This window comes from Carassius carassius, chromosome 2 (assembly GCF_963082965.1).
Source record: "Carassius carassius chromosome 2, fCarCar2.1, whole genome shotgun sequence".
In the NCBI taxonomy this organism is placed as follows: Eukaryota; Metazoa; Chordata; class Actinopteri; order Cypriniformes; family Cyprinidae; genus Carassius; species Carassius carassius.
The window spans coordinates 24,624,421-24,637,804 of NC_081756.1; the positions used below are offsets into that span (position 1 = coordinate 24,624,421).

The 13,384-nt window shown below is 36.6% G+C and overlaps 1 protein-coding gene across 2 annotated transcripts in view; it reads left to right on the forward strand.

The window, feature by feature from the left end:
- LOC132107077 (tyrosine-protein phosphatase non-receptor type 5-like) overlaps positions 1-12,353 on the forward strand; it is a 16,486-nt gene extending 4,133 nt beyond the window's left edge. For both annotated transcript variants that reach the window (XM_059513241.1, XM_059513251.1), the window contains 12 exons: positions 2,480-2,677; positions 4,343-4,453; positions 4,565-4,642; positions 4,831-5,066; positions 6,707-6,893; positions 6,986-7,070; positions 7,180-7,259; positions 7,731-7,868; positions 8,317-8,427; positions 10,062-10,222; positions 10,309-10,422; positions 10,657-12,353. In XM_059513241.1, the coding sequence (XP_059369224.1) occupies positions 2,510-2,677; positions 4,343-4,453; positions 4,565-4,642; positions 4,831-5,066; positions 6,707-6,893; positions 6,986-7,070; positions 7,180-7,259; positions 7,731-7,868; positions 8,317-8,427; positions 10,062-10,222; positions 10,309-10,422; positions 10,657-10,750 (1,563 nt within the window). In that variant the 5' untranslated portion in view covers positions 2,480-2,509 and the 3' untranslated portion in view covers positions 10,751-12,353. The remainder of the gene's footprint in view (positions 1-2,479; positions 2,678-4,342; positions 4,454-4,564; positions 4,643-4,830; positions 5,067-6,706; positions 6,894-6,985; positions 7,071-7,179; positions 7,260-7,730; positions 7,869-8,316; positions 8,428-10,061; positions 10,223-10,308; positions 10,423-10,656) is intronic.
- Positions 12,354-13,384: the final 1,031 nt, after the last annotated feature.

Consider the following 13,384-nt stretch of genomic DNA (forward strand, 5'->3'; position numbering starts at 1 on the left):
TGTGTATTTTGACAGCTAATGACGATATCTTGGAAAGCAGAGGGGACGATAGCCGATATAAAGCCGATATTTTTTTATTATTATTATTTTATTATTATTAATATTTTATTTTATTATTATTAATATTTTATTATTAATATTATTAATATTTTATATAATTGAAATCATTTGACAATGGATTAAAAATAATTGTGTAAAAGAAACATACTTATACTTTAGATGACAGTATTTTTCACAAATAAATAAATATTTAATACAATTATAATATAAAAAAGTAAACACTGTAACCAACAGGGCACTCAGTATTCTGGGAAGTTTGTGTGCATTGGGAATCTTATTTTACAAATAAAGCCAGGGTAACCCTCATCTTACATACAGCACACAGAGAAAATGACATAAATATGACAGTGGGCAAATACATAAAGTGCAGCATAATTTGAATTCACGAGTTTAAAGTTATAGCATTCAATTCACATGAACCGACCGTCAGACAGAGAACACGCGATCATGCTGGATAAAAATGCTAATTTCACAAGATCTCACAGCTGGATTCGACTAAGTTTGCAAGGTTTGTGAAATTAAATGTTCATTAGTTATTCAAAGATTTGTTTAAATTATACAAATGTGTATTTGTTTAATGCTGACAGCAAACGAAAAAGTATTATAAAATAAATCTTTATAATAATTTCTGTATACCTTAATTCCTTTGTTTCAATGTTCTGATTATCAGACAGACTTCTATCTGTATTAGACCGAACAGTTAACAACGACAGTAAACAAGAAGGAGAGTGTGAGCACTGTGTACGCTCAGGCACTGCTGCTCTCAGCGCCGTCAAAATAAATGTCCCACTTCGAACACATCGGCCAACAGAAAAACTTATAGGCCGATGCCGATATTTGAAAAATGCCAAATATCGGCAGACCTTGGCGATATATCGGTTGACCACTAATTCTGATGTTTTTAGTCTATAAAACATAAAGACAGCATAACATGAGGATAAATGAAAACACATTTTTACTGAGATAATTTAATTCTTTGTGGAGAGTAGAGGACACCAATGTTGTCAAATAATTTAAGAACAAAAAATATAGTTTCCCTTTCTAAATATTCAGATACCTGCCTGCAAAGGCTGTTCTTTCTTCATCTTTCCCTGTTATACAGTTTGTGGCTGGGAATTGAATGCTGATTGAGCAAGTGGCATGAGATGATTATGCTTAGGTTTGATGAAAGACAATCTGTGAAGGGTGTGTACTTGTATGCGTGTGTGTGTGTGTGTGTGTGTGTGTGTGTGCATCTTTCAACAGAGCGATCTCTTCTCTTTATAGCTCATTCTGACAATTCAAGAGCATCCAGCTGCCGCATGAATAGAGCACAGGAATAAATAAATTAATAATATTCATCACAGAAGATAGGTAAAAGAAGAGGGAGGATAAGATGGATAGAGGTGAAACGGATGGAAGAAGACCGAGGGTCAGACGTAGAAGAGAGAGGGGTAAACAACATAAAGAAAGATGAAAGCAGAAAGGAAAAGGGAAAAGTTGAGAGGAAGGAACAAATGCAGAGAAGAGATGTGATGAGTTGAGGGTCAGAAAGAGAGAGAAAGGAGTGAAAGAAAGGGGGATGGGTGTGTTTGTTGCTGAAGTGACTGTTTTTCTTGTAAATGCAGCCTCAGTGTGTGTGTGTGCGTGTGTGTGTGTGCGTGTGTGTGTGTGTGTGTGTGTGTGTGTGTGTGTGCGTGTGCGTGTGTGTGTGTGTGGAGTATTGATCAGAGTGATCCACTCCAGCAGTGAATGTTGACTCCGCACTAAAGGTGACACACAGCCTTTTCTGTCCGTCTGTCAGTGCACAGTGAAGTGTTTAAATAGTGAACACATTTTGTCATAAGCATTTCTGCTGTGAAAAAAAAGAAAGAAAGTGATAAAAATGTGATCAGCAGTAACTCAAATGATGGGGGATATTTCAGTGTCGACTTCAGCTCGTGCCTCAGCATGCGTTGAAACCTGATAAAAGAAAACGATTCCATATGGTCAATGGTTCTCATTTAATGAATAAAGAATAAAACAGTAGACTAACAGTAATCATGCAAAATTAGATGGTGAATATAATGCAGTTAGAATAACATTACTCACTGCTGCTCAAACCTCAAATCTTTTCTTAATGCTAATCATTATGGATCTTGTGATACAGTTCACACTGTGTATGGCATAACACCCCATGTTAGCGTTATGTCCGCAGCACTGTCTCATTTGCATAGTCCACCTCTAAATGTGTCATTCCTCCCACAGCAATGCCATGAATTATGAGACTGTACTGCAGAAGCTGTAGTGTACTACTCTGTGATTACATTCAGCTGCATTGCTGCTTGCTGCTGTTTGCTCTAAATAAGATGTACATTTTGTTTTTGTTGTATATTTTTACAAACATTTTATTATCTTCTGCCTCTAGTAGAAAACATGGTTTTCTCTGTGTCTATTTCAGCTGTTTAAAGACAGGACATTTTAAGACAGTATGGCAGAAGCCCCTGTTGGAGAGGACGCACACAAAGAGCAGGAGGGTGCCACCCCACTTACAGATGATCCCCTGCCAGAGGTTGGGATCGCTCTATGGAAAAGAATATTGAAAGCAAGTGTTACAGCTGGTGCTTTCCTCCTGCTGTACACACTGTCTCAACTCACAGTGAGTTTATGCACATTTCTCAAATAATAAGCAAATAACTCCTTAACACATAGCTACATGAAGATGTGCACACCATTAACTATTTATTGATTTTTATGGCTGTATGTGTGAGTGTGTTTCACTTGTGTTCTGGTTTTGTTTAAAAGTGGCAATGTTTGGCCTTTAGCTGATTAAGCATTTTTAAGCAGAATTAAGCAGTTGATCATTTTGTTGTGTAGCTAAATTATTTGTCTATTTAATTTTTTAATCATGAAAGTTATACATGTATAATGAAGGTTTTTGTCAAGTAAATGGACAATAAAACGGTTGTTATGGTGTGTTTGAAAATCTGTGTGCTTTTTTGTCTTTGTGTCTGAATGTGTTTGTGCATATATAAGTATAGAAATGGTGTCTGCTGTGGTTGACCCTACAGTCAATAACTGCACCGCATGCCTTTCTGTCTGACAAACCAGCTAACTTATAAACCAAGACTTATATATACACATAAACTACCATTCAAAAGTTTGGGGTCAGCGCTTTATCTTTTTTCAAAGAAATCAATACTTTTATTCAGCAAGGATACACAAACTTGATCAAGTGAAAATAAAGTTATTTAATGTAACAAAAGGTTTCTATTTAAAATAAATGCTGTTCATTTGAACTTGCTAATCATCAAAGAACCCTGAAAAAAATGTATCATGGTTTCCACAAAAATATTGTTTTTTATTTTATTTTATTATTATTATTTTATTTATTTATTTATTTATTTTTTTTTACAGCAAATCAGCATAGAATGATTTCTGAAAAATCATGTGACACTGTAGACTGGAGTAATGGCTGATGATAATTAATCTTCGCCATCATTGGAATAAATTACATTTTAAATTATATAAAAATATAAAACAATTATTTTAAATTGTAATAAAATTTCACAATATTTTCTGAATTTTTTTATTAGATAAATGCAACCTTGATGAGCTTAAATATTGCACTTGATATTACGCAGTGCCTGAAAATAGTCCCCAGTTAGTTAGTGTAGTTGCAGCAATAGCAGAGTTGCTGGGGACTATTTTCAGGCGCTGCGTAATATCACTGCATCTGCTGCACCCATGGTAAGGCAGCAAAGTTCCTTGATTATTACGCCGGAATGAGAGTATAGTTCCTAGCCATATCGACCTAGAAAATCACAACTTTTTATTTTCCGTCCGTCTTAGTACATGATGTAACTACAAAAGAGTCAAGTTTTAAAATAGGAAAAATACAGAAACTCTTTGGTCATTTTTGAGCGAGATGCTAACGGTCTAATCCGATTCAATGATCTATGCTAAGCTAAGCTAAAAGTGCTACCGCCAGACCCGGAGTTAGGGGAGTTGGAAAATGAGCGTATTTAAAAACAAAAAGTGGAGTGTTCCTTTAGGATACTTAACAAAACTCAAAAACAATAAATAAATTAAAAAAAACTTGCCCATTCCAAACTTTTGAATGGTAGTGTATTTGCAAAACAATAATCATTTATTAATTTATTAATTAAACTTGTGGCAAAATACCAAGACACATTAATTAAGTGATTAATATCCAGTGTCTCATATCTTTCGTTGCCATTCCTAGTTGTTGATATGTAAGTCACTGTTGTCTTTTGAAGGGTTTGTGTGTGATATAATATGTGTGTATTGTTGGTGTCTTCAGGGTTTGTGGGTCCTTTACATGCTGAATGGATACCAGGCTTTTCCAGCAGCACATAAAGTTTTGGATCTCCTTCAGTACCTTCTCTCCACCAGTGATGCCTACGATCAACAGGTGATGGCGCTAGAGCTGAAATATCTTCTCTGTCAGAACAGAATGAGAAAAATCTGATGTGAAAGAGAATTTAAAATGGATTCACTATCATATGTCCTTGATCGTCTGCAGATGGAGATGTGGAGGGTGGATAGCTTGTTGCCCCTCATAGCCACACTCTTCTTAGGTGTAGTCATCCTTGGTACTGGAGTGAGTATGCTTTTTCATGTTTTCGCCTCTTTGTTACTCAGAGCTTTAGTTTAGCCTGTTTATACAATAACTTGATTTCTGTCCAACTGCATTACAGCATGTGCTCAGTACAAAGTGTTGCGGCAGCTTATTTAAAAAGAGCATGCACTCATTCCTTTGTGTAAAGCTTGAACTTGCTGTCACAACAGACACTGTTCTGCATTAAAACCCTGGTGCCTGGCAACCCGTCTTGCTTCCCTGACGACCGTCGTCAGTCCATGAGCAGGCAGCCCTCCTTTACATATTCAGAATGGACAGATGCTAAGCAGGATTTCTACGAGCTGGATGCTGTTCCGGAGACCCCCGTGTTTGACTGCTTTATGGACATGAAGACCGAGGCTGACCCTGTCACTCTCTCTGTCAAACCTGTGGGCTTGCAGGAAAGGTGAGAAAATGCTTTGCATTGGATGTATTTTACATCTTATAAATAATTTGTTGTTGTTGTTTGCTTTTAGAATATTCTATGATGGCTTTGAGAGTTCCATTTAGTGTTTAATGTAACAGTGTGCTGAATCTTTTAATGAGGTATGAAACATAAATATAGTGGTGATGACGGAAAGGCTAACCACTTGTGTCATAGTTAAACATTAAAAAGCAATTGTTAAATATATTTATAGGCAACTTTAAATAAATATTTTAACTACAGAAGAATTCCCTTTTCATTTAGTCAGAATGTCATATTCTAAAGCAGGGCTATTCAATTAGTTTCATTCGAGGGCCGCATTATCAAATCGAAAAGTTGAGGTGGGCCGGTGGGTTGGTTTGGGGGTTTATCTTATTTATTGAAACATAACAGTTTCAATAAATAAGCTAAAGTAACCCTAAAGAAGTGTGGTATTTACTTGGAAATGTGGTACCCAACAGTATGCAAATATATAAAACCATAATAAATAAAAACTTGATAATTTACAGCTGTGTACAACTATTTTCCTTGGAACAAATAAATTATTTATACAAACTTATAGCTGTTGGTGAGAAATAATAATTATTTTATTTATAATTGTTATGCTTAAATGAAAATATTCTGACAGTGAGACTTGTTAACCTCAGGCTCCCACTGTATAAAAAATGCCTATACGCACCTTTACAAAGAAACTGACATAATTTCATAACAAGCATTAAATATATATTCCTCTACCCACCTAATAAAACTAATGCAATATAAATCACTATATTTACTATTAAACTATATAATATTATAGTATATATTTACTATATTTATTTATTACTACATAGTATTCAATATAAATATTGCACATTTCTGCCCAACCATGGTAAATTACTACAGTAAATGTGGTAAATGTTTGTAAGGGTGATTAGGGGATTTAAAGTCTTCTAATTTCGGTCATGCCACAATGTTTCTCCTGCTTTCCTCATCAGTCTTGTTGGGAATGTTGAGGCTGTTTCATCCGATTTAATACTAGTTAAATCATCGAGTGATTTGTGGTTTGTAACAGAAATGTTTCTGTCGAACTGAAACGCTTCCACTGGTTGTCGCAACGCTGTTTAATATTAGTGTGTCCGGGACCGGGAGTAAACGCAACTCCGCGCTGGGCCGTGTTTAAACAACTAGTGAAACAACTGAAAACATCGCTATTTGTTGTAACTGTACTGAACGAGAAACCGCTTCAGATGATTCAGTTACGGAGCGGTCCGAATGAATCCGAATAGTTTTAGACCGTTATGCAAGCGCGTTTAGAAAGAATCGAACCAAAAAAATGATTCATTCACGAAGGATTGGTAGCCTATCGCTGGTTCAGTCGACATAAATTCGGGACACATATAATAACTGCTGAAATATTCACACGTAAAACGTTTCTCAGGTCAATCGGAGCGAAAAGAGGAGGAGGGAGGTTGGTGCCGTCGGGCCGCATGGAGATGATTGGCGGGCCGCATGTGGCCCGCGGGCCGCCAATTGAATAGCCCTGTTCTAAAGTGTGTAAAACAGAAACTACAAAAAAACCCACATTGAAATCACATTGTTTTACATTGGGGACATCACACGAACTCTGTTGTGATTTTCAGGAGAGGTTCTAACGTGTCACTGACGTTGGACATGTGCACCCCTGGTACTACAGAGCCCTATGGAGCGCTGCTGTCCCCTAGAGAGCAGAGCGCACAGGAGTACCTGCAGAACGCATCCAACCTGCTCACCCCCGAGCAGCTGCACAAGCGCGCACTGGACGACGCTACACTGCAGGCCGAGTTCTATGTGAGTATCACTCACAGTAACATCAATGTACTCTGTAAAACAGTGATTGTAACATGATACCACTCCTCATCTTGTGCATCTGGTGGAAACAGGAAACACCCATGAACTTTGTGGACCCAAAAGAATATAATTTTCCTGGCGTGGTGAGGAAGAATCGCTACAAAACCATACTACCAAGTGTGTATAATACTCTGTATATAGTAAACTGTGGAAATGGCTAATGAGGCTTGTTACTATTGATGCTGCCATATCTTTGTATTTGTAAGATCTAACCTTTAAATTGCAGACACACACAGCAGAGTTTGCTTGCAAGCAAAAGAGGAAGGTGATTTTCTCAGCACCTACATCAACGCTAATTATTTGAAGGTGAGTGTGTGTGTTAGCATCAAATGATAATCTTATTTTGCTTGTCGATAAAGTATTTAAGCTGTTATGTGTTCATTTTTAATAAACTGAACAAATTAGTTTGTGAGGAAACAACCAAATTTGTTAATCATTTAGCGTTGTCTAAATATTGTTTAATTCTTGCAATATTTCGGTAAGATTCTGTCATTTGTCCTTTAAGTTAAGGTAATAAATCTATAAACCCTAACTTTTTTTATTTTTTATTTTTTAGCTGAGTACAGCTTTTTTTATGTCATAGCTTTTCTGATTTATTCTGAGATCACAAGCTGTTAGTTTTGGGCGACTAGATTTTGTTTGAAAAATAACCATTTTATGTGAGCATGTGAATGCTTTATTTATGATCACATAGAAGTGCAGTAGGCTGAAAAGTTAAGGCTCTCTAATCAGCAATAGAAGGTTCTTCTTTTGTTGATATTAGCTTTTTTCCTTTAGGGCTATGGAGGGAAAGAAAAGGCATACATCGCTACACAGGGTCCAACTGTAAACACAGTGGGGGATTTCTGGAAGATGGTTTGGCAGGAGCGCTGTCCCATTATTGTCATGATCACCAACATTGAAGAAAAAAATGAGGTCTGGATATATCCACACATCACATCACAAGATTTTGATCAATCAGTGTTTCATGCTAAGCAATTAAACATCTTTGAGATATTTTAAGCATTATTATGTATTCTCTCTTTAATTATCAGGGTTATGCAAACTTGAATTAAAACTAATTAGTTCTTGTCCAACCCCTACAGTAGTGCTGGCACTATTGATACTGAGCACTAATTAAGGCTGGGCATCAAATCACTCATTATATTCCCAAATGGTAATTTGTAACTAAAGGTGTTTTGCAGAAATCAAAAAGTAAATAAAGATGAGGTTGAGGTGATTTTGACTCTTTACGTGCCTAGGTGAATTCTAGTGAGTTATCAGGAATTATGAATGGAATCTGTCTGAATGGTTTAAAATGGGCTTAGCTGGACTGAATAAAAAAATATGAATTAAATAAAATGTGTGTGTGTGTGTACCACAGAAATGCACAGAATACTGGCCAGAGGACAGTGTCATCTGTGAAGGTATCGAGATCACTGTCAAACAGGTCATCCAGGCAGATGACTACAGTCTGAGGATTTTCACTGTGAAGGTTTGTTTCGTGTTTGAGTGTGTGTGTTCACCCAAAGAGAGAAGAGCCGTTTTTACTGAGGAACAGGCCTGAGTTTGATGCATCCTGTGATTATGTGAAGGCGTTTATGTTGAAAGGTTTTAATAAAAATAACCGATTTGCTTTTTTTATTAGTATTTGGCAAAATGATACCAACTTAAAGAATTTTAAACAGAATTTTGTCATGTTTCAAAGTTGCTCCAAAGGCTATATCCTGGTCTAAACAAAATGTGGGATATGTCATGTGACCATGCCCTGAGGGTACCCTAGCAGTTTGATGATAGTGCCACCTACAGGTTAATATTGCATTACAACATTGCAGTAACTTTGAATTTGTTTATAGCCCAGGAAAGACAAGACTGACTGACTGTATCAAATTTTGCATCCTCTTTTAAAGTAGAATTCAGAGACTAAAAAAAGTGAAATCTGAGAATGCTGTGTTTAAAAGCCATCACTTTTTAAAAGTAATTTCTACTTGTCAGGTCTAATTTCTTTTTTTTTCAGGTTTCTTTCATGTAGAGATTACAATGCAGTATAACTAACTAATAACAAGACTAATATATACAGAAGAGTCTAATCTCCTAAACGTGTGTGCAAGAGAAGAAAGATGAGAGGGACAGAAAGAGAGAAGTCTAGGTCGAGCGCAGTTTTTTTTTTTTTGCTTCTATGTTTTCTACTGTTTCCTCTGGAGGCATGGATGTCATGGCAACAAATATTCTTAGCAATGCAGTGTTTCACATAAAATGTAGTTAATCACAAAATCTGTGTAAGATATCTTAAAGAGATATATCAAACTATGTATACATATGTTTCTGTGGGCATCATTTGGTCTGTGTAAGTATATAGTCAAGAGCATGGCTAGACCCTTTTCACTGGGGCACGAGCCCCAATAAAATATTACTATGGTGGAGATTACCTTATACCAACCTGATAATCATTTCCCCTGATAATATTTCAGCTATTAGGTTGTGTGTATTTTCTGTGGGTTGTTTAGAATCAGAACTAGCCGTTTGTGAATGAATCATTATTTATCTAATCAGTCAAATGGATTTGCAAAAAATGTTTCATGATTTTTCATGCAAAATTGATCATGATTCAGTTTAATTAATTTGAACAGTTCCCCAATACTGATGGAAGGCTAGAAACGATCCTGTGTATAAATGTGTGCTAAGCAAGGTACACACTATATGAGTCCTTTACAATTGTCGCTTGTCAGACTGTACTAACACAATCCCAGGTATAAGCCATTTTATCTCATTAAAAATGGGCAAAGACATAGTTTTTACATCATCAATCCATGACACGTCTAGTGACGGTGATGTGTGTGGAGTATGCTGTGTTTTTTCTGTCTTCCTAATGGTTCTTGATTTGGCGGTTGTCATAGGAGAAGCCACAATGCAGAATTTGATCAGATTGCAATAGTCATCAACCCACTGTCAGCAAAAATGCCAAAATAGCGATCAAAAGTTACAGATTTTGGCTTAGGATCAGAAGAATCTCGTTGGATTTGCAAATTTGTCTCATATAGCCAAATTGTGTTCAAATTTGTGGAGTGTGAACACAGCTTTGATGAACTGCAAACGTTTCTTTACATGTTGGTGAATGTTTGTGTGTAGAGTGAGGGTGAGGAGCGCACTCTCAGACAGTACTGGTACACATCCTGGCCAGATCAGAAAACTCCAGACAAGGCCCCGCCTCTTTTGGACTTGGTTAAGGAAGTGGAAGAAGCGAGGAAACAGGCTCCGCCCAACAGTGGCCCTGTCATTGTCCACTGCAGGTAACACACACTTTTCAAAAAAGCAGTTAAAGTGACAAAGTAAAAAGATAAAGCTAATATATTTAAACAGCGATTTCTCAACTTAGTGCAGGGATTGGACGCACTGGCTGTTTCATCGCTACCTCCATCTTGTGCCAGCAGCTAAGCAATGAAGGGGTGGTTGACATCCTGAAGACCACTAGCCAGCTACGCTTAGACAGGTAAAATATATAAATATACTGTACATTCTTTTTAACACGAGAGTTAGTTTGAGTACTGAGACAGCAGCAGAATAAATGTTAGCTGTTTGGCCTCAGTGGTATCCAGACCAACCTGAAGTCATGGAGAAAAATCCTTGCAAGAACATTAGGCTATTGTTAAGTGTGAAGTTGGACTCCTGGATGCTATTAAGTACATTAACAGTTGGCCTCATGTTGTTGTTGTTGTGCTTTTAGAGGCGGCATGATCCAGACAGCGGAGCAGTATCAGTTTGTTCATCATGTACTCAGCCTGTATGAAAGACTGCTTCAGAAGACCTCAGAAGAGTAAAGCCTCCATGAGCGCACAACCTTCACATCCCTCCTCACAGAGCAGTTGACCTTCACCCGAACACATGGGGCTGGGACTGACCCTCAGTACCTAAAGTCTCATGTCTTCAAACACACCAGATGTTTAGGTTGAATGCTATTGTAGGAGCAGACCCAACATTAGATTTTAGGCCAATCTCCAATACATAAATCCCACATTGGTACACCAATCAGTTATTAAATATACTTTTTCTTTATTCTTTGCCATAACAGTAACACAACAGACATATACAGTAGCAGTAAGTTCTATCATACACAAGTACTGCCCACATAATAACACTCAGCAGACCATCAGTGCTTAAACATGACAATGTTTGGATGCGTGCATACTTCATATGCAGTGGTACTATGAACACAATAACAAGCAGACACCAAGGCCTCCATTAATGATGTAAATTTAACATTAGGTTTAGGGAACTCTTCAATTTCTGAGCCTACAAATACAGCAATCTTGCTTTTAATGCTAAGACATTTTTACAGGATTTATAACTCGGTGTTAAGATAAGATTTGTTGTAAAGTGTGAGTGTACATTTGTGTGTGTGTGAGATAGTGTCGCAGGAACAGAAGGAGAGAAAGAGGTTATGTTTACTATGTGTTCGATGAATTTCAGACTTTAACTCCGAATGTTTGGTCGGTCGGTCTCTAGAAGAGGTTAGCCTACCACATTTAATACAAAATGGCCTTAATATGTGTCTTTCTGTTCGTACTGGGGTCTGTATGGTTGTGTGTCAATGTTGTCGGGCAGAGCTAAAGGCAGTCATTGTCTCATCTGGTAAGACTGAGAGAGAGACAGAGACTGATCTCCGTACAGAATGATGTACATTTCCCCTCAGCATACCTTTGCCTTCTCGGTTTGTGTGTTGTCGGACACTATATCGTGTGAAACATTTTAGTTGGACTCTAAAAAGCATTGATGCTGCACCTCAAGGTTTTATGTATCAAAATGCCGAAACACTGTATCCAACTAATGTTAAATTTGAAAATCACAGCTTGTATCAATAGCTGAAATAATGACAATGGGACATATATAGTCGTGATGTTTTTTTGTTGTTGACAATTTCGATTTATTTTATGAGCTTGTTTTACTCTGGTTACATTTAACATTGTTTATATGTGGGTCTACGTATCTGATTAGTTAAGATGTATAATCAGTATTTGCCCGAGTCGGCAGCTCGTACAGCTTTGCTGAGACTTGCAGTTTGCATGAGCAAGTACTTTTTGAACTTCTTTTTAATTATGAGCAAGGAAATGTTTCAATTGCTAGCAGACATCTGTGTGTGATTATGTGCAAATGCTACTGATGCTGTTGGAAATAAGCATCTTCAATCGACTGTCCCACATGATCCAGCTGGAAGTACCAATGCAAGTTCTTCTTAGAATTTCTTTAGACAGCACTGCTACCACCCTTATCGTCTCCAGTTGTTCTTGAGCTAGTCATATGTCCTCAAATTGATGTTTCCTTCCAGGCAGCTCTGAGCTGAAATTAGGAAGTTTACAGAAGCTTGAAAACACCTCCTTGTTACACAAGAGATTGTACTTTTTTTGCAAGTGTTGTTAGTTCAAGGCCTCCATTCACATGCTTTAATAGCTGCTGTTATAGTCTTGCAGAACTGCTTTCGTGTTTTAGTTGGTACTAAGTGAATTTTATTATTTGTTTTATTGAACTGACATATTAATTTCTTCTGTTTTTGTGCTGTTTTTACACTGCCAAAGACTGTAGTGATTGGTCCATACCACAAAACCTGAACAATCCTAATTCTATATTTACACACTTGAAAACTGAAGTTCTGACACCAACTTTTGGAATTGTGTACATGTAAGAAACCAGCATTTATATATTTTTAAAGTGAAAAATCTGAATTCCCACGGTAAAACCTGTTTTCTCGCTTACCCAGCCTTTTTCCTTGTACAGTTTATCTTTTCTTACATTGCATGTTAATCAAGTATTTTGTGCCATTGTTAGCTGACACTGAATCTTCATTACATAATTGCAAAATTATTAATTACAGTAAATTGCAAGTACTTTATAATTTGCCACAAAAATACGTTTTATAGTTATTATTATTATTATTATACAGTATACACATTAAGGATCAAAGGTTTGGGGTCGGTAAGATTTTTTTGTTTTTGAAAGAAGTCTCTTATATTCAACAAGGCTGCATTTATTTGATCAAAAATACAGAAAAAAGGGAAAATATAATTTATTCCATTGATGACAAAGCTGAATATTCAGCTTCATTACTCCAGTCTTCAGTGTCACACAATCCTTCAGAAATCACTCTAATATGCTGAGTTGGTGCTAAAGTAACATTTATTATTGTTAGCAATGTTGAAGCGTGTTGCACTGCTTGATATTGTTGTGGAAATCAAGATAAGTTTTTTCAGGAATCTTTGGTGAATATAAAGTTCGAAATAACATTTATTGAAAATAGAAATCTTTTGTGACACTGAAAGTCTGTACTATCAGTTTTGCTTTATTTAATGCATCTTTGCTGAATAAAAGTATTAATCTCTTTGTAAAACAAATTTTACAAACCCCAAACTTTTAAATGGTATAGTCAATTATTATCCATCCCTGTAACTAGTTTCTCTGTT